General features: G+C 45.7%; 1 protein-coding gene across 4 annotated transcripts; it reads left to right on the forward strand.

Moving 5' to 3' along the window:
• Positions 1-26,395, forward strand: LOC144718783 (dnaJ homolog subfamily C member 5-like). Of its 4 annotated transcripts, none has more exons than XM_078594318.1 (6): positions 1-88; positions 16,746-16,966; positions 17,638-17,851; positions 18,682-18,853; positions 20,074-20,123; positions 25,523-26,395. In XM_078594318.1, exons 2-5 carry the CDS (start codon positions 16,857-16,859, stop codon positions 20,112-20,114), a joined length of 537 nt encoding a protein of 178 aa, XP_078450444.1. In that variant the 5' UTR covers positions 1-88; positions 16,746-16,856; the 3' UTR covers positions 20,115-20,123; positions 25,523-26,395. The 4 variants fall into 4 exon arrangements, with proteins under 4 accessions (XP_078450444.1, XP_078450441.1, XP_078450440.1 ...); XM_078594316.1 differs by having other exon boundaries at positions 67-278; XM_078594315.1 differs by lacking the exon at positions 20,074-20,123.
• The last annotated feature ends 35 nt before the right edge of the window (positions 26,396-26,430 follow it).

Consider the following 26,430-nt stretch of genomic DNA (forward strand, 5'->3'; position numbering starts at 1 on the left):
TCCCAATCCTCTGTAGAACCCCAAGAATCCTTCCTGTGGTGACGTCACCGCTGGCCCCTCCCCCTCCTCCTCCCGGCCGCCGCTGCAGGTATCGCGTCGCCCATCGCCGCCGCCGCCGCACGACCGCCCCACCACCATCACCATCCTCTCTCACTCGCTCTCTCGCTCTCACGTCGTAGCAGAGGGACACACGCACGAACACCGACAACGCAGCGACGTCTTTCACGAAGGGGGAGGAGACCAGAGGCGCTCGCGGGGACGGCGTAGCGGTGGTGGTGGTGAGTCGGACGTCTGCTTTGGAGTCAATGGTGGACGTGTTTATGGGTGCTGTGATGGGGGTGGTGGTGGTTGGTGATGGGGGTGCTGTGATGGGGGTGCTGTGATGGGGGTGGTTGGTGATGGGGGTGCTGTGATGGTGGTGGTTGTGAGGGGGGGTCTTTGCGGTACTCCACTGCGATGGGTTTGGTGGTGGTGGTGGTGGTGATGATGGTGTCTTGTCGTGATGCCGGTTGTGGTGAGAGGCGGTGTCGTCGTCGGGGGTTGTGGTTTTATGTTTTAATTGAGAGCGGCGTCGTCGTCGTCGTTGTCTAGGGGCATGGTGATGTTTGTGGACGTGATGGGGGTCTGATGTTGATGGCGGTGTCTGCGGTGATGCTTGGATGATAGGCGATGGCGATGATGTTAATGTTTGTATTCGGGTGGGTGGGGGGGAATTGGCGATGGCATTGAACGGCGTAACGGCGAATTTTGGGCGTTGATGTTGATGGTTGTAGAGCCGCGACGTTAGCGGTGATGGTGGTGATGATGATGGTGGTGAAGGCGGTGATGGTGGTAATTGACGCTGGTTTAGAGTTGGGCGATGGTGTTAATTATAATGGGTGGTAATGTAGCGAGTGTCGTCTGTGATCACGACGATGTTCAATGAAAATGGTGGTGTGGTAGTGACGTAATGTGTGAGGATAATGGTCAAGATGTTGATGGGATGATGGTGGTGATGATGGTGGTGGTGATAATGATGGTGGTGGTGATGATCATCATCGGGCAACCAATGCTGACGTAACGTCACCACGGCAGTCATCGCGAATGCTGCTTGCTAATGATGCTGATGACGGTTCTGCATTGTGCCAATTTGCAACATTCGGGGATAAGAATAGACATTTTTCTTATCAAATTATTATAATAAAAGAATCTACGATAAATATAAATGTTGATCATCTTCACCATCATCACCACCACCACGATAATCGCTGCTTGCGGTGATGATCGCAGACCATGGTATCAACGTTGAATAACAATTATGTAAATTAACGGCGGGCAGGTTAATAGATTAAACCGTATCGATTATAGTACCCCCGATATACGTGGTTGTAATAAACATTCGTCTTGACGCTCGATGCAAATGATACGCAGCTGTGATCAATTGCGCATTCGGGTTGAGTGGTTCAATAACGACACGCGCACGAGGCCGAAACCAACAAGACGATAATGCAATTCGATTATTTAATCGAATCTTAACCCATCGCCCCCCTCGTGAACAATACATCGCTTCGCCGGGAATAGCAAATCGTTATCTCGAGAGCCAGGGACGGGGATGGGCTGTGGCGAATGAATGGGAGGGAGGAGGAGGAGGAGGCAAGGGGCTGGCTCGTGTAGCTACGTGCGTAAGAACACCGCCACTGTACTGGGCTTTGGGCATTTAGCATCTGGTGGTGGCCCTGCGTTCTGATTAGTGTCCTCTAATCACACTGTGCCCCCACGCTGCTTTAGGTCGGGGAGCGGTGTTTAAGGGTCGTCTTGATGTTGGTGACGATGGGGATGCTGCGTTGGCAGTGGTGCAAAAGAGCGAATAACAACAGAATGCTCAACACATTCACCAATAACACCTTTAAAAGGGCGATATATAATTTACGACGTTTCGTGCAATGGTCCTGCAAATTGAAAAGCCTTCTGTAAAGGACCTTAATAGAAGGGACAATTCCCGAAATGTCGTCGATTGTATATTTTTACTTTTATTGCCACAGTCTTATTGACAGATGTGTTGATATTTTTGTTGTTATTTGTGCTTTTGCACCACTGCCAACGCAGTATCACCAAATTATATCTTTCTGAAAATACTGATGATGGTTCTGATCTTCTTGGTTCTTTCGGTAAAGTCACGTAGAATGGAAATAATAAAATAATAAAAATAAAACATAATAAAATAATTCTCACGACGTTTCGACAGACCTGGTCTTCACCTGAGGACGGCTGCTTGTGTTGTGGCCGAAACGTCGTGAGAATTATTTTATTATGTTGCATTTTTATTATTTTATTATTTCCATTCTACGTGACTTTACCGAAAGAACCAAGAAGATGAATCCCTGCAGTCACGAAAGCTTTAAATCGAGATGGTTCTGATGTTGATGAGGTTGATTTTGCTGCTGCTGCTGATTCTGAAGATGCAGATGCCAATGATGATGATTCTGATGTTGATGTTGCTGATTCTCATGCTGCCGCTTATATTCTTGGTGATGATTTTATGAATGGTGAAATGGATGGTAGTAATAGTGTTGTACATGAGTATTCGGTTTGTGATGTTAATTATATAATTGTGTTGACGGTTTAGTTGACGGTGTTTGCTGCTGTTGATGCTGCTTCTGATGATGATGGCAGTGCTGATTGGTGGTTTGGTCATAGCTTGGAGTGACGATCATAACAGGGATAAAAATTTGAATGGCACGCGATGAACAGTGGAAGGTTTTTGAGGAGGTAGGTGATGAGTCATTATTAGGATATGTATAACTCGAACTAACTTACAGGACGAGACAGAATGATGCATATGAAATTGATAGATAAGGTGTTGTAATGAGATGGAGATGAAGGATAAGGACGATTTTCAGGATGAGGATGTACGCCCTGCCTTTATCATCACTACCCTTGCAGAAGTGAAACACATTAATATGTATCACGATATTATAAATCAACTGATGTGTAAGGGTCTCCCCACGCCTTGAGGGTTTTTTTTACCATACTTCACCAAGCTGGTCACTGCGGATTGGTGAAGGCTGGGATCATAGACATGGGACCACCTAAGTACAGTACAGTTCAACAATGCGTTTTGCCGCAATGTAGCCCTGCAAAAGCCGATTTATAACAGGCCGTGTTATGGATGGTGGTGAGCCATGCAAAAACCTATCCAGGCTCTAAATCTGCTTAGCTTTGACATCTGATGAGGTTAGCCACATTCTGGGTGATTAGGTCATAGGCAGGATATGAGAAGCAGAAGTGAAAATGACTTGAGAATAACTACGGCAACGTTCAAATGGCACTCTCTTTACAAACAATCGGAACCCACGAGTTCCTTGTCCTTTGTGAGCGACTTGGAGGCACAAGGAGAATTGTGAGCAGCGGGAAAAAATTGGTAATAGTCTCCAGGTTTTGCAATTGCGTCTCAATTAATTGGTTAGCTGTGTTTGCCTGGGAAGGATGAGAGAGAGAGAGAATAAGACCCTTTGAAAATGTGCAAAAGTGTAGCCTCAGATCGTGTCATGATCACAGTGCAGTGTGTTAATGACCGTGTTCATCATTTGCGTCGGAGTACAGGGCAGTTTATGGGGAGCTCTGCTACAGTGGCTTACCCAGTGCGCTGTCAACCTGGCGATCCGAGTTCAGTTCCTGGCCATGGCGAACATTGTTGGCACGTGATGTCTGACACGGTCCTGGGCTTACTTCCTTCCCCTCCCTTCACCAACCCACACTGACCTGCATGGTGAAGTATGGTCAAACAATATCCCTTTATCTTCTTGGTTCTTTCGGTAAAGTCATGTAGAATGGAAATAATAAAATAATAAAAATAAAACATAATAAAATAATTTTCACGACGTTTCGGCCATAACGCAAGCAGCTGTCCTCAGGTGGAGAGCAGGTCTGTCGAGTAGACTGCAGGGATTCATCTTCTTGGTTCTTTCGGTAAAGTCATGTAGAATGGAAATAATAAAATAATAAAAATAAAACATAATAAAATAATTCTCACGACGTTTCGGCCATAACGCAAGCAGCCGTCCTCAGGTGGAGAGCAGGTCTGTCGAGTAGACAGAGTCATTCAGACTCAGGTGGAGAGCAGGTCTGTCGAGTAGACAGAGCAGGTCTGTCGAGTAGACAGAGTCTGAATGACTCTGTCTACTCGACAGACCTGCTCTCCACCTGAGGACGGCTGCTTGCGTTGTGGCCGAAACGTCGTGAGAATTATTTTATTATGTTTTACTTTTATTATTTTATTATTTTCATTCTACGTGACTTTACCGAAAGAACCAAGAAGATGAATCCCTGCAGTCACGAAAGCTTTAAATCGAAAATATCCCTTTACCTGCATGGGATGGGAAGGCCTTCATCTAGCAATGGAATGACAATAGGATGAACTGTATACTATTTTGTTAGTTATATATAATAGGTAAATACGTATATGATGTGTGTGCATGCATGTGTATTTGGGTGTATAATAGTAATACATGTATATTAGGAATGTAACGATTTATTTATTCAAAAATGTTAATATATTTTTTATACACGTGATAAACACTGATGCCATGACGTCACTGCATCTTTGTTGAAACTTGCGGATATCATGGAAATCATGTCACGCTTGAAACTTACTTGAAAGTAATTGTAGCCTCTTATCGTAATTTATATGGCGCTTTGACCAAGGTGTCTTGATCAAGGCAATTTGCAGAAAATGAACAATTGTGCATATTCTTCAAACCTGTGTGGGGCGGTCCAGAACCGACACCTGAGGAATGTCGTTACAACGTAAGAGCTCTTGGTTTAAGGGTTAAAATTGTCCTTTAAACTGCATTCTCTAAAATAACAAAATAACTAAGCAGACAACATGTTTCCTTCACATACCCGTCTGTCCACTTGAAAAAATGTAAGTGTTTTTTACACAAGCCATCATCCGCACGGCCTTCTGGGAGTCCATTTCAGCAGCGTTTCAAGACAAGCAACCTCTGGACAGGTTTTGACAGTGTCTCATGGGTTGAGTCAAACTTGCGTCAATTAATGCTGGTGAACTGCCTATCTTCTAGGCAAGGATCCTCCCCTTACAATATGGGGTTCAAAATGGACATTCATGGCTTCAGTCGACAAACCAATTAGCCAATCGTTGCAGGTTAAACTTGACGAGTTTGATGATTGTACAAGCGCTGTGTTGTTGAGACCTTTCACTGGGTCATCTGATGAACCCCTCATACCCGCCAGCGATTAACAATTTAGCAGGTGTAACGGACGTTAAGTGGAAAGCATCGCATCCCTTCAACTGTCAGTGGAGCTGCCCTGTGATTGATTTAATGTGAGCGAAGGGGACACTACACTTTGAATGCCTCAAGCCCCCAAATAGTGTGATGCGGCGGCAGCCGCTGATGAAATATATGTTTGCTTGGTTCTCGGGATGTGACGATGCGTCACTTAATCGATTCGTCACTTCATCGATTCATATACATTCCCTAAGCTTCACGATTCATGGGTTCCAATCACATGCGCAAGAGTCCACGTGCTTCGATTTGGATGCATTGCATGCAATAGATTTAAGTTTTAGATTTAAGAATTACGTTTTTTGATTTGTCATGACAATTTAGTATATTTTTTAGATCATTATGTCTTTATGCAAAATGTCTTTGTGCTAACAATATTGATGTCACCCAATGCCACGTGATACCAAAATAATCAGCACACCCCAAGCAAGTGTTGGATTTAGATGAATGTGGCCATCCACTAGGGGCCGCTACAATGACCACATTGTAAAAAAATAATTGATTCTTGGATGCAATCGGGTTCTTGAATTGTGAATTTTTACAGCTGATGGTGACAATCTAATATCTGCAAAGCATGAACTCGTCAGCTATTTTAAGTCTGGTCAAATGGTCTTCCTGCTCAGCGATTGAGCCACGCTCATCTCCTCTGGCAGTCCTTGGCCACCGGTGGAGATTCCACATTCACATGGTGGGGGCCAGTCTCTTAAAAAATTATCAATGGACTGATTGGACCACGGACCAGGATTTGAACTGTTATCCTTCCGATTGTCCATCGATTACTGTACAGTGCTTCCGGGCCAGATTACAATGATCAAGACTGCCCCCTGCTATAGCAATGTGGAATTTTACACCATTTGCTAAAGACTGACAATGTAGATGACCACTGTCTAATGCTCACGGACTTTGACACAATGCATATAAAGGATGTGATGTGTGTGCATTATAAAGTTTAGGAATTCGTTTTTTTTTATGATTAGTTTGTCGGCACACCAAGAGCCACCCAATAGCTGTTGAGGCTTGTGTGTAACTATAGTTTTTTGTTGACAGCACTCGTGTGTAATTCCCGACGAAAGTTATGGGGTGGGTTGTAGAGAGAATGAAACTGCCCCACCTCTTGTAACTACCTCTTTTGTGGCTGCTCGTCCACTGAAATGCACACAATACTTTAACTGTGTATACAATACTTGTGTACTGTGTAGTGCTGCATTTGTCTACTGTGAAATAATCTATTTATCTCCGGATTATTGCTTTGTTTGATCAATTACCATGCGCTTTTGTGTTTCATTTGTATGGATAAATATAGAATTTCCACACATGAGGCTCAACGTATTTTAATGATGGCAGACTCCAGATGGAGGTGGGTGGGGATTTGACGGCATCATCGCCATCATCAGTGGGTATCCCCGCATCATGCTGGCTGTGTGCTGCACTGAGTTTCCCGCATTTTGGAAACCGCATGCCCGACGTCCGTCATTAAATAATGGCTTCTGAATAAAATGTCGTACATAAAAAAAGTTATATAATTTAAATAGATTAATTGTTTCGGCACTAATACCGTGACATTCACCAACATATACATGGTCTATTTTATGATAAGATACTTCATATGCAGTGTCAGACGATGTATTGGTAGTAGAAGACCTGTATTTAGGTCGGAATTTGCGTAATACGGGATGTTGTGAGGAGAAGATCAAGAGATGTATTGGGTTAGCAGAGCAGATGGCAGCTGTAGTGTTAAGAAATGGTTGTACGTGACAGGAGTGATGTCAGTGATACTGTGCAGGTCTGAGAGTTGGGCTCTACAAAAGCATCACTAAAAGAAGCTGGTGGCCTTTGGTTATAGGTGTGTGCAGAGGATATTAAGCATTTCATGGTGAGAGAGGGTAAACAACCTGGAAAGAAGATGTTTTAGATGTAATCAGGAAGAAGAGATTGCAATGAGTAGATCACATTTTGCATGATGGAGGACGGCGGCTTACTGAGACTCACATTGGAGGAGCTCGCAGAGGTCGGTGACGAGAGGTCATACCTGTCAACCCATACGGTTTACCCATATTCTTGTACACGGAAATTTAGTTTCCAGGTCCATATGGTCTACAGCCGTTTCAATACGGGCACATTTTTTTTGTCTATTTGTTTGTGTTTCTCCCTTGTGATGGGACTTTGTAGGATGAACGTTGAGATTTATAAGGGCACGGGGTGACCAATAAGGTTTGAATTGGTCTGTAATAAGGTAGGCACTGATAATGGGTTGACAGGTATGAGAAGTCGACCAGAAGCCAGATACTGAGATTGAGTAAGAGAGTGGTCCTTGGAGATCAGTTGTCGACAGTGCAGCGGTCGCAATATCTGGCAGAAGGAAGGAAGCTATGGTGGGTTTTGATGGCAAATGGAGTGCTCGTGTAAAGGTCAGCTTGTCCAATGAAATAATAACGCCCTTTGCATGCTTCACAAAATCCAACATCATTGTGCGGTCAGTCTGGTTTACGCAAGTTTCACGATTCAATAATTGCTGTTTATTTGCACATCTTTCATATCAAGAGATTAATACTGTACAGTTGCTATATTCTTTGTGTCTTTCAGTAAAGTCACGTAGATAGGTTCAAAGAAAATAACAAAAAACTACGACATTTCGATCGCAACACAAGCGTTCGTCATCCAGAAGAGGGGGTTAGCTTCTAACGGGAAACTGTTTATAAAGGTTTGAAATGGGTGTAGCTCAAATGTCAGCAGCCAAAGTGGTGGGCAGCGACCGCGACATTGGTGGGTTTCCACCGATCAAAGGGCTGCCAAGTAAAAGTTAGCATGTTAATGTAAAATCGTTGAGCGGCCTCCATGGCCAGCGCACTGAGGTGGCTATGTTAATGTGAGAGAGATGAGCATGTTAATTGGAGATCGCAGAGTAGCGACTTCGAGCGAGGCGAGCGAGGTGGCTGTGTTAGTGTGAGAAATGTAACCTGTTAATGGGAACATCATAGGCAGTTATGACTTTAACTGGTTGATAACGTCCTTCCAATGATTGTTCAGTTTATACCCATCTTCTCGATTGAAATTGTCTGTATATATGGATGGCTCCATGAATTAATCTTTGTTGATAGCCAGTGAGTTTTCAAAGTACCTTCGTCTTAGAGAAATCAATTTCGTGCGAGCCCACCGCATTAAAACAATGATCAGCCACGGCCGAGGTATTGGTCCTACCGTGTTTCAGATCTGCCTGATGTTCACGAACACGGTCTGAGACATGTCGCTTCGTTTCCCCAAAGTAACTATTGCTGCAGACACAGCTTCTATAAGTGGTGGCTGCGGTGGGGTTTTGTCCTCGTTTTCGCTTGCACACAGCCCCCGTGTTATCCGACTCTTCATATAGAGACATGGTGGTGATAACAAAACGCTCGCTGTGTATTGGGTTTCCTGGATTCTGGGATTGCTTTTTTTGTTCATTAGATTTTTTTTAACAAGAGGGTGACTCACCTGGCGAGGCTGCATATCACATGGTGATGAAGTCGATCGCAGTTGTGTCAAGTACCCGACTGATCCTCGGCCATAGAATCATTTTATTTTTCCTGCCGCTCTCAATTGCCGACAGAGATGAGCGCTGGCTCTCCGTTGGGGGTTCGAAATGATTCACCTCGACGAGGATTTGATGAAAGGTGAAAGTTTGTGTGCGCTTGGGCAAACATGGGGCAGCTCTCGTTTCCTTTGGTGGCCCTGATACAGTAGCGGTGGATCTTCCACATTGGCTTGTCAGAAGCCGGGCAGTTTCTCGCCGCCACCGAATAAACACTACCGGCAAGTCCATCTGCCAATATGACACACAGGTGCTATACAAAGGCAGGTGCTGGCACAATGAAAAGTCAACGGGCACGTTTTTTTTTCAGAAGCAAGCAGCCTAGCAACACTTGTTGGCCAGACCGCACCCTGCTGGTGAGACTTGGAAAAAATATAAAATTGGTCCAGAATCTACAACAGACCAATAGGCTGATGTACATGTTACTTTTATTTTCTGATTAATTGCTGAAACTGACTCGTTTTGTTCCTCACAGTCCACCAATATATGAGGCACAATGTACACGTTGTACAGGTTTTTCCGCGAGTGTGGAACACCAGCCCTTCGTGGAGGATGTAAGCCGATGCGCGGCATTGTGCTGCGTCGGCAAGCGAGAGGGGGAGGGCAAGCGAGAGTCGGGGCAAGCGTCACCGCCGTCCAGACGCGACCACGCGAAACGTCATGCTTCCCATGGCAGCTGGGTTGGGTGGCCGAGGCTGAGACCATTGGTCGGATGCGCGTTTGGGTGACGTTGCGTATCACCTGCCCAACACCAAACGGAGGTCCTAATTGTGAGCCTTGGCCAAGTAACCTGTTGGGTACCTAGGACCGGTTCATATATCCCTGGCCACTGGTGTTCCCCTGCCAAAGGCAATAATTGAGCTCAGGTTATTGAGGTCAAAGTGCAGTGCACCAACTACTGTGCAGATGCACGATAACATTTACAGATAGCTATGAAACAATTTACCCCCCACATCGATGCAAGCAGCTGTCACGATTGAGGGTTGTGATTCGATTTGAGAATTGGTTATAATTTTTTGTCTCCTTTATACAGTCTCTTTTATATTGGAGATGCTATATAAATGAGTGATTATTCGTAACTGCTTGTGTCATGCAGTGTGACATTACAAAACTGCATGGCAAGCCTCGCTCACCTACCCTCCCCTTTTACAGCAATCATAGCCGCCACCACGACCAACAACCGCCACCAGAACTGCCTAACCAGCACTGGTGTCCTCTGTGCAACGGGGTGCCTTGCGGTGTTTTATTCATGAGGGCACCATGGGGACCTGTGGCAGATACATTGTGCCCGTGTCAGGTTTAAAGCACCCGGTCCACCAATTACAGGACGTGCGGCATTGAAGACTTCTGTAACAATTAAAAATACTGCAGGAGCCGATCAGACTTGGTTTTGTGGCTCATAGAACGTGAGAAGACAGTACGATCCATCATCATCATCATTACTACCGTCGTCATCATTGTCTTTTTAGTTCCTTATCACTGCTATTATTGCTGTCATCATCATTGCCTTCATCGTCGTCATGGATATAATTGTCATAATTATAAATATTTTTATCATCAGAGGTGTTGTCTTTAGCAGCATCACCATCTTCATCATCATTAGGCATGTAACAATGCATGGATTAATCAATGTGAATCTGTCCTTACCCTCCCGATATGTGTATCGGATCTCATGTGTAAGAATTAATTATGTACGATTCACTTAGCTTATTTGCTGTTACATTCAACTTTAAGGAAAACATGAAATGGAGCAGATTAGACAAAAGAACAACAAGAACTATACAAACGAGATTGTAAATATGAGACAACAAAAAAAATCAATTATCGAATCGCGACCCTCAAATTGTGATGATTCACTGAATCGCTGGGAGGAGGGGGGTATTAGCATGCACCTTGTGCCGGCTGAGTCAGGACCGCCGTTGATGAGAGCGTGGCATATTAATCGTGATCTCCGGGTGGTGCTGCAGGCGGTTAGTTTTGTAGTTCTGCGCCAGGCGGGACAAAGTGCTGACACGGCTGCAGTCTGAAAAATTGCTGCTCCGAAAAATAGTGCTACAGCCAATCAATCGCCAGCCCCCATCCCCAACGCTGTCCGTTAAGTTTAATGATTCGCCCTTTTGGCATTTAGATTAATTATTGCGATTCAGAGACCAGACCCGATTCAAGAATAGATATTTTTTTCATTCATTATCATTTTCGTGCACATATCAACTTCTAGTGGCTGCAGGGACTCACGTTAACTCATAAATTGCAATGTATATGAACTGAAGCCATCCATTCTTACACGCAGACGTGATTCGTGATTACAAAAATGCATGTTGAAATCACATAATTCAAACAATTACCCATTATTCCTTCTCATTCAGTCCTGCAGCCTAAATGTAACATTTGCGTATGGGTGGGTTACGGTTCGGCCCTACAATGTATTGCTCGTGCTACTGTTAGCGGATAGATCTCCACTCAAGGATGGTTTATAGAGCCCCTCTAAAGTGGTATTTAACCTCCTAATCCATTTAACACGTAGGCTTTCGCGACCAATATTATTGCTAATAAAGGTTTTTGGGTTACATCGCATTATTTATAAATATGTCGTAACCCTCCACCACGGCCAATCAGTAAAAAATGTGTCGCGTTGACCAAAGAGTACAAATAGTTCACTACTTTAGCCCACCGGTGTGTGTTGAAGAGCCACTATTCTGGCAAATTGCCCGATGATGCTGGATGGAATTACCAGCGAAACGTCGTACTCAAAAATTGTAAATGTTGGGGATTCACTCTTCAACACATCGGTGGGCTAAATTAGTGAACGATTTGTACTCTTTGGTCAATGTGACACATGTTTTACTGATGGGCCATGTCGGGTGGTGGAGGGTTACGACACATTTATAAATAACGCGATCTAACTCCTGATCAATGTTGGCCAGACATCTTGGAATAGGTGGCAGTACCCGCATTTTAATCCATTACACATGGCCATCTGATCGAACGAGTGTACTATTTGCATGTAATTTGCTTATCCCTTAAATAATCAATTATTGCGCACATGAATCACTTTGTTCCCGTGAGCTCAATCTATTTTAATTGTTGAATTGTTATCATCGACGGCCCTTGCATGCGGAATGACATCGCGTTGGCACTACGTTTATAAGTCCGTTTTTATCTCTGCTCGAGTTTCACTGCAGCAGTTTGAAATCGCTCTCTGGCAATCGTCCATGTAAATGTTGTGGGGATTCATGATGCAGGCAGCTACATGAACTACCGTAAGTGTAAATAACGTAGACAAGTGTTGTGGGTGGCCGACTAACGTATCCATTTAGCTTAGCTGTATTTCGTTTAACATGTATATGGCAGCAAGGGTTTTTAAAACTGATTGTGTTGGACGTACGGAAACATTTTCACATACAACGATAAAAAATAATGTTTCGAAAACTAAACTTCCGTGATTTTTATAGATTTTTACCGTTGAGTTATCTTTCTCGGCTGTGTTGTTTGTACTCTACAGATGTCTGTTTCGCACCGCAAGTCCCTAGATTATATAAGAAACCTTTTGCTTCTGTGGACTCTTGGTTGGAGAGTCTTAAACTGTGACAGGTTAAGAGGAACGCGTGAGCCTCATTACATCCTTGCTAATTAGTGCACAGATGTCAGTGTACGGTAGAGCTATAGTGTAGTTGGAGAACTTTATTCTAAATACAATACGATGTTGTAAATGAATAATATATTTCATTTTATCCTAAGAAGTGTCAGTCTCCAGACCTTTTCTTCAGGGAGGGTCTTGCAATGGAATATTTAGCCAAATCCATGAATGAGCGCGGCATGCTGCGTGTGGGCGATCGTACTTGTTGTGCGAGTGCACGATGTGAATCTCCGTTAATTTGGGCTCGTATAATGAGGTTCTGCAACAATGAATTGTGAATTGTGACAATTAATGAAGGTCCCTGTACCGGGCAAGTTGTTACATTTCTTGCTCGTTTACACCGCTTTCCTCGTTTTCCGTCTCTCATTTTAGCATAAATGTAATGGCACAATTTGCATGAATCCTAAATAACTGATTCTCAAGTGCACAATTTCACACGTATACTGTGTGCGTAAGAATCCCATTTTCATGGCCCACTGGATGGATCGTTACATGTCAGCTCTGTGCCATCCCTCTTGCCGCTGCATAGACAGCTCGCCGATGTGTGGCTCGCCGATGCTCCGCTCGCGTCCGCTGCTTGTGATAGAGACCCTCAGCTGCGCCGTGAGAACTGTGCGCTGAGATGAGTGGCGGTCACGTGGATGGATCGTGGTGGTGAGAGGGATGGAGGGTGGGTTTGGGCAGCGAGGGGTGTGAGATTCCCTGGTTGGAGACCCCCCCCAGCGCTCATGAGCAGTGGAAGGACGGATGGAACGAGACAATCGCCAGAAGAGTAACGGAAGGAGAAAAATGTGGAAGAAGAGCAGGAGTAGGAACAGAATGTTGAGTAGGAAAATCATGTGAGGAAGATCTGGTTGAGGTGCAAGAGGTACATGATCAGGAGCAGGAGAAATAGAAGCTGAGGAGTAAAAACAACAAAGAACACAAGGAGATGGTGACAGGAGGAGCAGGGGGAGACGACGATGGGAGGAGGAGAGGCACGAGCAGGAGGAAGATATGCCGAGAGACGGCCATGTCAGGAGGGAGCAGAAGGAGGATCGGGAAGATGGAAGCTGGAGTAGTGGATGCATGAGGAAGAGCAGCAGCATCAGAGGGAGCAGCGGGGGAAGCAGGAGGATCATCAGGAGGAGGAAGCAGCAGGAGGGGGGAGCAGCTGCTCAGCGTCTGCACCTAAAAATAGTGCCGTCGGATTTTGTGTGAGCGAGCGAGTGGAATCCGGTTTGTGGTTCTCGTCCGTATTTTCTCCTTTTTTGTTTTCCTTTTCTGCGCACGTTCTGCCCCGCTGCGCCATCGTCAACTGAGAGCGCCACCATTTTACACGGTTGCAGTGTTGGCAGGGAGACGTGTGTGCCTGTGTGTGTGTGTGCAGTTGGGGAGCGGTCGTGTAGCGATTAACACGCTGCGCTACTAACCCAGTGACCAGAGTTCGATTCCCGCTCATGGCAAACACCAGTGACGATTATCTGGACCGGTCCTGGGCCTCCTCTAGGTCGACTCAGCCTTAAATGAGTACCTGGTGCGGTGTGTAAACATCGCCACTAGACAAAGGGGGCCAGGCAGGGTGCTGGCCACCCACCCCCTCGTGTGCCGTGCCAGCCTTCATAGGTGCTCGCTAACAGCACTTGCCCCAGAGGGTCTTTGTTGTGCGTGAATGTTCGTATATGCATATTTAGAGCGTGTTGAGGCAGTCATGTAGATGCACTGAATACAAATTATGTTGTCTTTTGCAAGTAATATACACACGACTGTATTTTGACTCGGGTAGAAGGTTCTGAGTTAATATCCCAATCGGGTGTCAGCTCGGCCAATCATTTTACCCGACTTGAAACATTTATTCCCGCTTTTAGAAAGTCAGCAGTGTGTGTCCTATGGAAATACTTACTCTGCCATAGAAATGTTGAATTTATACACCTGGCTAAGAGCCGCAAACAAAGATGACCAGAGCCACCAACAGAGATGAGCCTTTATTTTGTTTCAGAGATGGTCGAGTGACTTGTGGGGGGGGGGCAGTCATAATGGTCATATCAGAGCACTGAGCCGGAATCGCTGAGCCTCTGCGTTTGTATCCAGGTTTGAGCCGCCTTGAAATGAAACCGGTTCTTAGGTGTAGCGAATTGCGGGCCTCACTACTGCCTGCACAAACCAAAAATTTCGAGGAAAATGTTGATTGTCACTTAATTTGCCTCTTCGCCTCCAAGAAGGAAAGATTAAGGTTTGATTTGACGTGCAACGAATATTCTTTTGCAGGGCGTATAAAATGTGTGCCCAGTGTGAGGAAAAGAGGCCTACCGAAGTGACGTCTGCATTAATGTTTGTCGTCATATTTCGGGACCGTCCTCTGACACACTGCTCACTGTCAACGTTCTTCATGGAACTCTTCTCGATAATTGTGCAAAATATGTTTTGGAATAAAAACGTAATTTAATGCAAGGCTTAGCATTTGCTCTGCAGTTTTGACGATCTGCCAAATGTCTGCATTATCACGCTCGCCTGATCTTGATTTAAGCACAAATCAAGCTGTCACACGTTGCACACACCTGATGATTGTTAAACGTGAACCTCTTGGCTATGGCGGAGCACTACCAACTATTTACAGAGGCTAGATAAAGAGGTGAAAATCTCAGGTGTTGTATGATTATCGCCTCGACCATCCATGCCAGATTTCATTCTACAGATTAGCGATCGCTTATTGACAGTCATGAGTGCCATTGTTTAGTACACAATGCAGGCAGCGATACCAACTCCGACTCGTCTAAACAATTGTCTTATGCTTGTAGTTGGCAGGGTGGGCCGGTCAACACTCTTATCTGTTTTACTTTTGTGTGAAAACTGTGGCCGAAAGCTTTGTTTCGCAAATTGTTGTTGCGCAGTTATATTTAATTAACATTTATTTCTGTTGGGTGATTTTAATGGTTGTACTAGTTTCGTTGGTGTCTGTGGGCGTCGCCTGGTTTCTCCAGCTGTGTACACCACGGGAAAGCGGCTGTATGCAGGAGTTCGTTCATTATTCTGCCGCTTCCGGTTGTTGTGTTGAAAGCTGCGCAAATAAATCGGTGATCAGAGTTTGATTCCTCGCCACGTCTTAACACCCGTGGACAACAAATATAACATGTCCTTGGACCTCCGCTCGGTTGACTCTGCCTCAAATGAGTACCTGGTGTAATGTGTCAACATCATCACTAGGGAGACAAAGGCGGCCCGGCGTGGTGCTGGCCACCCCCCCCCCCTCGTGTGCCATGGTAGCCATCATAGGTGCTCGCAAACAGCACTTGCCCTCATCAATTTGTTAATGCTCCACAGGGGATCTTTGTCTTTGTTCCTTGATAATCACTAAAACCACAGCCCTTCTGCCTTCGACGCTTTGAGCCGATTACTCGCAGGCAAGCATTTGAGCGACCAGGTGCGCTGTATAAATAATAAAGCCTGAAGCGCTCAACCTCACCCGCCTCCAAGTGTTTTTGCAAGCCAGTCAGCTTTCCATCCGAGGGCACCTGGCACTACGGCCGTGGATTGCTGATGAGACCAGATGTCGCGGGATGGGCTTAAGATAGTGGCGCTGTGTTGAGCCCGACATTTTGGCGACTGAACACTTACATTTTTTTTGGTTATGGAATCCGGCAGCATTTAATATGGAGCAGCAGCTCAAAAAATACCCGGATGATGATTGTCAGGATTAATTTATGATTTTCTTTCCTTAATTATAAATTGAGATATCGGCCTTGTTTGTGAAACCGTTCTGGCAAAAGTGGACTTGTGGGGACATGCAATTCTGGCCCAAAGCTCCTGAGCTGTAATGAACAAGACTTGTCTGTGGTTCACGTAGAACCGTATGTATTTTCACACTTTTTGCGTGAATGCTCACATGGCTATCTCACTCGTTCGAGAGTTTTACCTGGTAAGAAAAAAAATAGTTTAGTTTTATTTGAATTAATTTTTAAGTGAATTGCTTACCTTTCCTATACTTTTTAATCAAATATCGTGTTTTGTATTGTTTGTAATGTTCTGACCTGCCCCCACTAGATATCTGTGAAAATTTGCTTTATAGCTAAGCGGTTTCCTCCAGTATAAATAAAGATTCTGATTCTGACTTAGTTTGTCACCTTTTTTTGTATAATTTCCATCTCTTGTGGACTAAGAGATCCAGATTTAGGGTTGGTGGTAGACTGCGTGAGACGTGTCCTGTCCATGCCCCACGTACCTTAACACACAGCAATGAAAAAACTGACCACTTATCTTTGGTTTCATTCTGTTGCAGAATTCCACGTGAAAAGAGGAGTGCCCGCGAGAATTTGCTGAGCCCAGCCCAGTGCAGCTCGGCCACTCGCTCTTCCTCCCGCTTCATCACCCTTGCCACCCGACAACCGCCATGGCAAGCCAGCAGCGTCAAAGGTCCATGTCCACATCCGGGGAGGCCCTGTACATCGTACTGGGTCTGCAGAAAGGAGCCACAGCCGATGAGATCAAGAAATCCTACAGGTGCGAGGAGGTGGTCTGACCAGAACCCGGGGTGGGGGTAAGGGGGTGGCTCAGGGAGGACTGGTGATGCGATGCCCGTTAGGAATGATGATTCGCCATTTAAAATTGTTTATGCTTGTGACGCGTGCATTGAATCTCGAGGGATAGAATTAACTTTCCAATTTGTCCAAATGTGTGCACAGTTTCCATTCGTCTTACAATTGTAAAAAAATGACCTCACCCATCAAAATTCTGTGACAAAGAGCTGTCCTGGCATGTTTGTCCGTATATTAAACTTCTTTCGCACCATACATAGCCGACAGTGCTAATCGGAGGTGCGCGGTAAGGACGTCAATCTAAACACAGAGTAGTTCTAATGAAATTGGTTTTCAATATAGATTTCAAAGTGCATAGCTCCAGTGGCTTCCTAATATCGGAAGGAAGAGCATTCCAGACGGCTGTAAAAGTGCATCTGACAGTGTGCGCTTCAGTGAACGCCATTGTTCAATGGCTAGCCATCGAACAAAGTGACCTTAACACCCACTCGGCATCAGCTGAGTGGATGCTCAAGGTCGGGGGTCGTGTAAACGTCGAGGTCACGCAAGACATCATCGGCGTCGAACCTCGGCGAATGTCGCCCAGCTTCACTGTCCCTTGACAACGATGCGTTCCTTTCCCCTGCCCCGACACAGGAAGCTGGCGCTGAAGTACCACCCTGACAAGAACCCGGACAACCCCGAGGCCGTCGAGAAGTTCAAGGAGATAAACAATGCCAATGGCATCCTGTCCGACCTGAAAAAGCGCAACATCTACGACCAGTACGGCTCGCTGGGCCTGTACGTGGCGGAGCAGTTCGGCGAGGACAATGTTCACACCTACTTCATGTTCTCCAGCTGGTGGGCCAAGGTGAGCCAACAGTGCTTAACGAGAGAGGAGACAATGACTGAGCACCACTGAGAGCCTTGGTTCGCACCCTGGGTCTGGGTGTCTCCCTTTGTTTCTCTCGCGGGTTCACAATGGCCGTGTCGGAGACACTGAGCTTGCGCTGCTGTTGTCCAGGGTTTTAATCGGGGCCCCGTGCTGCATTATGATTAAGCTGGGCGGTTAAGTGTAGTGAGTTGGTGGTCTTGGCTCATTCACCAATGAATTGTCATCGTGGTGATGATCATTATCGTTATTTTCATCATTGTCATCGACTTAGCGATTTGATGATCTCGGCTTGATTACCATTGCATCGTCATCGTCTTTGTCGTCATCAATAGCCATTGTTTGATTTTCTGATCCCACAATACATCCCACTAATTTATATCATCACTTTCATGTCCATGGCATTCTCCTCTTGGGCATGTTCACCAATGACTACTCCAAAAAGCTATATTCGGATATATTTTAGCCCTGAGAGTTATACATTTGCACAAGTGTGCACTGTCTGGTGTGGATAGATATGCGGCTATTGAAATTATGTTTGGGTTGGAGTTAGATTAGGTTTAACGTGACTTTAACACTGCTCTTTGCTAGAGTGTCGATAGCGGAAATGCAATATAACTGATAGCAATAAATATTTATATTATTTTGGCATAGTGCTATGAACAATGATCATTGCCGTAAATGTCATCCATTATTTTTTTTTTCTTCTAGAGCAGTGTTTTCGACGAATGTAATGTTTTTTGTGACACTTTTAAATTCAACTATTAGATCGGCCAATCGTTTCACCGCTGCCCCTGTATCGCCCGCAGTCCCTCTTCCTGTTCTGTGGCGCCATCACGGCATGCTACTGCTGCTGCTGCCTGTGCTGCTGCTGCAACTGCTGCTGCGGTCGCTGCAAGCCGCGTGTGCCGGAGGAGTCCGACTACGCGCACGTCAACCCCGAAGACCTGGAGGCCGACGACGTGGCTGACGGTGACACTGGTAAGGCGACGGGCACAGCGGCAAACAGCGGGGATGGTGCACACCGGGCCAGCATTGCCACCGCTGGCCATGCATAGGCTTCTGACCTCAAACATTGCCAAAGTAAACTACAGGGTTATTGGGTTAGAGCTGAGCCGTCCGTTTGTTTAGATGATTGATTACGCTACCAATTATTGGTTCGGTAATTCGACTATTCGGATCACGAGATAATAATTGGGGCGGGGGGGAAAGTCTCACTTCTGTTCCCACATGTGACGCTAGCAACAGATGAGTCGTGCTGGGCGTGGCTTTTAGGGGAATTTATCGTCTTTGGGAGACAGGAGGGGTGGTGGGCAACCATTTTTAAATGGGCTCAAGTAATCAACCACACAAAGTTGATGGGTTACAATGTTTGGTCGATTCATTGGCTTGTTTGACTAATCTCTCCCAGCTGTTTCCCATATCAATTACGAGACCACCACTCATTGCCACAGCTATCCATGGGGTCATTCTACCAAATGCGATGTCATTCCTCACGATCTCACAGCTAACTGCGGAGTTCTCAGGTGAATCCCTAGGGTGGCCATTCTTAACCTGGCTCGACACAAGAGGCTTTAACAAACTTGGCCTCGTAGCCTTACGATGGTCAGGTTGCATGATTTGACCAAAGTGCCATCCACCATGGGAATGTGGAATTTCCACCACAAGGATTATGATGATGACCAATGACCAATGACCATGACCACCACCACTGCTCCACCAACGTGGATAGAATTTGTGTGTATGTAATCATTTCTTTGTTTTGTCCTTCATTCATTAATGTATTTTCTTTCTTCCATAATTTTTCGGTTGGTGAGGTAGCTAGGTGACTCAGGGATCTTAATACCTTATTAGGACGCTGAGCTAGCATAGCCAAGATCCTGGATTTAAATCTGGGTTTTTAGCCACCAATGATTAAATATATTCTGAAGCTGACTGTCTCTGTCCAGACACTAATAATTTAATTGTAAAAAATTATATGAGGTGTAAATAAAACTGCAAATATATAATCTTGAGTTTATGTACATATTGTAATTTTTGAACATTTAATTCCAAAGTGTGTGTCCACGTGCCATTGGAAATGCCGGTTTACTGCGTACAACCGTACGTCACTTTTGCTGGTTTGTGCACACGTGCTTCCCAGGGTTTTGTGTAAGCGTGTCCTTTCCTTCTGACTAACCTTGTCTTGTTTCACCTGGCAGAAATTATAACCAACCAGCCGGGCGGCGCCGTACGGTGCTAGACGCCAGCAGTAAGCCCAGACACCACCGCCCACAACGCCACCACCACTCACCCCACACGACTCGGGATGCGGGGACACATGGAGGACCTTTGTTCAGAATCCCAAAGCCAGTTTTGCGCTTACTAACTCGCTCGCTCGCTCTGTCTCTCTCGTGCTGCGTTTCCACAACCACTGCCAGGCCCACTCTCAGCCCGAGGTATGATCCTGGGCCATTTTCAGTATCGACCGCGTTGGCCCATTGAGGCTGCCGTGGGAGCACAGGCGACGCCCCCACTAGCCCCGCCGGTGCATTAGCCAAGCTGACTCCCTTCACAGTGGTGGTGGAAACGTCGCGTCACGCACACGGCCTTGTGCATGTCACAGGAAATAGGGTTTTTTCTGTTGCAAACGAATTGATGATCACAATTAAAGTGCAACACTCGCAGTGGAAACGGACATAATCCACGTATATTTCACTCTTGTACAAATGTCTAAAATACACGAGATCTTGGTGTATTGTAAAAACCTCAATTTGCTACCCAATGGGAATTTGTTATCTCTGCACTCGTACGTTAAATAGGAACAGTTTTCCACGCGGTAAAAGCAACCGTGTCACATTTGTTACATTTCAGATGAGCATTACGGCCAGTTTGCTTCATTACTCCAACAATAATGTAGCCACGGTCATATTTATTTCCTAACCTGGACATTTTGTCCACGTCTGTAAATTCAACTTTTCTTAAAAATAAATAACGGGTGGAGCTGTGGCACAATGGTTATCGCACTGTAGTGTGAACCCAGCGACCTGAGTATGGATAATTGAGGGGTCATCATTGTGTAAGTATAGGTGCTCGGGTAAATTTCTTCCGTAATCAGAATTAATGATATAATAAATTGGCAAAACATCCCAGTGCCGAACGCTCCTGAAAAAGTCTTCAAACTCAATGAGGTTTTCTTGCGTAAATAAGTGTACATATAATGAATATTGTTAAATTATTAAATAAATTAGAAATCATAATATTGATTTAAATGCTAAAGTCCACGTGCAATTTCATTTCAATCCAACTTAGAATCGAACGTCGTCATTTCAGCACAAATGCCAGGATGAACACGACATGGGTTCTTTTGATCCGGATCAGGAGCATCATAAAGAGCATTGGTCTTGATTCATTATTTATTTATTACATTTGTTTACCCAGGAGAGCCTCACTTGAGTCTCAAGACTCCTTTTCAGGAGGGTCCTACCAAGTTTTCGCAGTAGGGGGGGGGGGGGGTGCGATGTTGCTGCTGTGTGGAATCCTGATTGAGTAATTTGCAGGTAATTTGTTAGCATTTGGGAACGTTGGGCCAATACTAGTCACATTGTAGTAAGTGCGTTGATGTCTTCTAGCTTTATTAAAAGCTTTCGTGACTGCAGGAATTCTTACTCTTGGCTCTTTCGGCCAGGTCACGTAAATAAAATATAATTATTATACTTTTCTAGCTGTCGCATGAAACCAGAGAATCTGGAGGAAACGCATGCAGAACCAGGGGTAGAGCATATACATGCCACGCCAGAAAGGTAACCTAGTCGGGAATCAAACCTAGGATCTTCTAGATGTGAGGCACTAGTGTTACCACTGCACCACCCTGGTTATATTGGAAATGTCATGGATTTGGCATTCCATCTCGAGTCATACTATGGCACGGTTGTGTGCTGCCCTCTTCTCACCCTCAAGCCCAACCGCCCTGACATCTGGAGTCTGGTAGTGGAAAACCGCCCCTCACCCCCCAAGCCTATCTCTGCATGCATCCAATTGTTTAATTCACATAGCAAAGGCTGTGATAGAATAGAGGGCAATGTTACCACGGTTTACCGATCGGCCTAAAATAACACATTTAATTAACACCCCGCTCCCAGGGTGTCTGTCACTTGGCACAACGATGCACGACGTCTTTTTAAACCCTACGCTATTTTTTTGTAAGTAATCGACATGTTTATCTGCCACACACTTGGCCGTGTGAAGAATTAAAAATAATTACATCAACTTTCTGGAGCGCAAATGTTTCCGTGAGGGATCCCGAGTGGGTCTGCGGTGTAAAATCGTGGGCAATTAAACGGATGAGATATTTACATCCACCCAACCCACCCCACCCCACAAACAACACAGCTTCCCCCCCCCCCACTACCACTCGTTGCATAAATCCCAAGCCCTAAGCTTATCAGTAGCCGCGCATGGCTCGAGGAACCACTCGCGGCGGCCAAATCACGAGCGTTCACTTAAATTACAAATCGGCGCCTGCTGTGGGGTGCGACTGCAGTTTGCGCGTCTCTCGCGGTAAACGTCACGTTTGTTTGCTTAGTAATTTTTGTGTCGACTTGGCCTTTGAGTGCCGACTGTTGGTATCGGTTTTATTTCCCTCTCATGGGTTGATGTCCTGATCAAATCATTCCGAGTCCGCAACTCCCCACATGACACCCCCCTCCGCACCACAACTACTCCCGAGGCCCCTACATGGCAGTAACAACAAGAAGCTCTCTTGGGTGGGAGGCTGAGCAATGTACCGTTCGCCATGCAGCCGTCAATGATGTCAGCGGTGGTGAATCACGGCCACGCCTCCTTAGCGCTCCGTGTTCCATCGCTGCGTTCACTACGTTGCTTATTCCCGTTAGTCGATACCATCTCTTGATACGTAAGATCCCCCTGCAGCCGGAAAAAATAAATAAACGCGGTTAACAAATACAAAATAATTGATGCAAGATTAATTGGATCAACACGTTTATCTGGCATGCACTCGACCTCGCTTCGTCTTCTGTCGCTCGCGCCATGTGTTCTGACATCACGACCTCTGCGACTGTTAGACTGAATGGGGGAGCCTGTGCTTGGACAGGTGATGAAAGGCGCGTGACCTCCGTGACACGAGATCCCATGTGCGACTATATATTTTTTTTTAAAGCTTGAGGTCAGATTTTGCTGGGCTGAACCACACACGTTGGGTCAAAATCCGCCGACGTCATATCTGAAAAATACCGTGCCTCATCAAGTGAACATGCAGGCGTTGTTACTCGCACGATGAGAACATCGTTGAGCATTTCACTTGAACCTGGGTTGACCCCTGTCTGGGGCTGGGTTGTGGATGTCAGGTTTCTGCGCAAACAAACACACATGCACGCACGCTAAAATCATTATGGAGGGGGTGACATCACCAGCCAGGTCTCGCGCTCCCTGCCACCACAAAAGACGATGAGAACTGAAATTTAATTCTCTAAAAATGTAATGTAACTTAGAGAAAGATGCAACCCAATAAAACAAACTCTTTAAAGGCATGTACCCATGCCATCTGTCCTGGGCTATCTAGCGTGAGTTTTAAGCTTCGTTTTTGAGAATGAGAAAAAAGGCTTAAAATTTGCAGTCGGGCCCGCTACGATAGATATTTATTTATATCACTGCAGTGAAGTATTCAAATATATCTGTGTGACATAGTGATGTACCATTGAAGTCATTTCATTTTTTCATTACGAACTTTAAATTTCGTGACGGTGCAGCACAGTGGACATATCCCAGCTACGCGGTCTACAAGATAAAGAGTTTCTATTTTAATTTGCATCTTTCTTTAAAGTTATTTAATTCAAAGCATTACTATCCATGCACATTAAGACGTGCGGGTTTGATTTCTCAGCAGGTGGTGAAAGCAATCCTCACGCCTGTCAATCACTAATGCTTGTTGAGCACATCTGCAAGTGGTTGGACGTTAACATTTTTGGATGAGTGAATGGGAGGCGTGAGGTTGTCCGTCGGTTCGCACGAGGACTGGAATTGAAACACTGGTGCTGAGCGGTGGTTTCTGGGCTAGTGGTGATGTTGGTGGTGGCGTTGTCGGTGACAGTGATGGTGGTGGTGGTGGTAACTGACTAATCAAGCCTCTAATCAAGCTTAACCAAAGCTATGCTTTTGCGATGTACGTGTGCGCGAGGCATGTAACGATTCATCCTTCAACCCCCTGTTATAACTGGAATTTAATGACTTACAATTTATCGTCTAGATTCAGGAATCAGTAGATTTTTTGTTGTTTCATTTGTACCTCATTTGTATTGTCTGTTGCATACAATGTCTTTGACTCATCTCGATCATTCCATTTTCCTAAAATTCACGTTTTCAATATAAGTTACATAGAATCGATTTTGAGCGATGCGCTGAAGAATCGTTCATGTTCCTGGCATTCCACCAATGGCGCTTGAATGTGCAAGCGTGTTCAGTTGGCAGCCCAAGACAACGCCTCCTCTCCGCAGGACTTGTTCTGTTCTACAAACTCGCGGTCAAAGCTCCTCGTGCGCACTGGGCAGTGCCCATGTCCCATGAACCGGTTGGGAAAATTCCACAGACGCGTAATCGATGCCCTCAATTGCAATTTGAAAGTCTCGTGCTCAAATCCTCACCGGATGCCTGCTCGCCCCCAACATCCCTCCAGGGTCCGATAAGCCGTACTGTTGTCCAAAAATAAAACCCGGTGTTTGCCGACGGGGCGTCTCAGACCACGTGGCATCCATGTTTCTTGGAACGCAATTGCAGCCAACGCTGTTCAGCCGACAGGCAAATTCATGCACTGTTCATTTGCGTATGATGATAATGATGATATTGAAAATGGAAGGAAAGGATGACGCACAATGGTTATTAATGTGCATTGCAGCAATATTAATCGGGCAATTTTTATCCTCCCGGACAAAGATATCCAATGAAGTTGTGATTTTGTTAGATGTCTTTGCAATTCCAAATTATTGTGGTTCAAACATCTCCATTTTCTGGGATTGATAAAAAAAAAGTACCAATTTCTGGATAGATTGGCCCCCGGCATGGGAATGTGGAATTTCTACCACTGGCTCAGTGCCACCAATTGATATGAGTGCTGCCCCCCCCTGCTCATCTTAGCAGGGAGACACCTTGGAGTTGCCGATTGAGGCATCTGGAGCGTGTGACATCACTAACCCGTCTGTGCATTCTGTAAAATCGCGTGTCCCCTGGTCCTGTAGAATAAGATGCTGCATGCAGATGCAGGCAGTGGGAATCCTTATACTCACTTCACTCCGTTTCATAGCTTATGATTCTAGAAAAACAACATTATGGGAGCCTGTGTCTATAATGATAGTAATAATAATGCCCTTTACACAATAACAAGTCTCATTACTTTTGAATGAGGGTGCTGCATTGAGCTGTTTGGCAATTCCGTTAATGGGTGTTCAGCTTTGTGTGGGAGGAAACTGGAGTACCCACAGAGAACCGACCATGCTTACTGGCAGATAACGTTCATAAGCGCCACACGGATTCAACAATCCATTGTCCTTCCATCTTGACCACATCTCTTACAGGCCTTTCATCGCCACTACCCACCCACCACCCTCCCCCCACGCAACCCCACAGCAATTGATCCCTCCGTTTTGTGTCTCTTCGCAGAGGAGACGCCCGTTGTGGTGCAGCCATCTTCAGCCTCTGAGACAACGCAACTGAACACCGACTACAAGCCTCGCTACACCGACGACCCGTTCAACTAAGCTCGCGGGAGCCAGCTCGAAGCTGCGGCTGTGGTGGTCGGGTGGGGAGAGGGTGGGTAGGAAAGGAATGGGGGGGGGGATAGGTGTATGGGCTCGTGTGCATGCAAAGGCCAGTTCTAAACTCGGCGATGTGTGACGGCATCGGCTAAAACCCGCCCGTAGATCGCTCGCTCGTACCGTGTGTTCAATAGGGACTCATCTGGCACGCCATGGACGCGTGTTGAACAGCGTCACCGATCTCGCACACACACACATGTATGTGCGATCGGTGTAAAGGTCACCATCGCATGGGGATGTCTGTCGTCTGACTGGCGATCCACCGTGCGGTGTGCAGGCATGCGGTGCGAACGGTGCAGTTTCACTCGGTGCCACTGCCGTCATGAATCGCCCCGGTGTGGGAGCAGCCTTACGAACTCGGGGGGGGGGGGGGAAGGGGGGCAACAGTCGTGACACAGGAATTTGTTGCGTCGTGCGAGCGACGAATGTGTAATGTGCAAAACTCTATGAAAGCATCTTTGTGGGCTCTACGATGTGAATAATGATGTACGTCGATACCAGGTGGTTCAAGCCGTGTGATTTTTGATTTACGTTTTCTTTTATATATGATGTTTTTGTTTGGTTGCGGTCTTTAATTTACTGTGTTGGAGTGATCCGTGTTTGTGTGGGTGTGCGATTTTTTGTTTGCTTTTTTAGTGACTGTCAAACTTGTGAATCTGTAACACCGATCCTTGCGAACTTTTAATTTGTCAAAAAGAAAATCCAAACAGGACGTATATATACGAGCATGATGTGCTTATTTTTTCTGGCATT

This window comes from Lampetra planeri, chromosome 5 (genome assembly GCF_965212315.1).
Source record: "Lampetra planeri chromosome 5, kcLamPlan1.2.h2, whole genome shotgun sequence".
Taxonomy (NCBI): domain Eukaryota; kingdom Metazoa; phylum Chordata; class Hyperoartia; order Petromyzontiformes; family Petromyzontidae; genus Lampetra; species Lampetra planeri.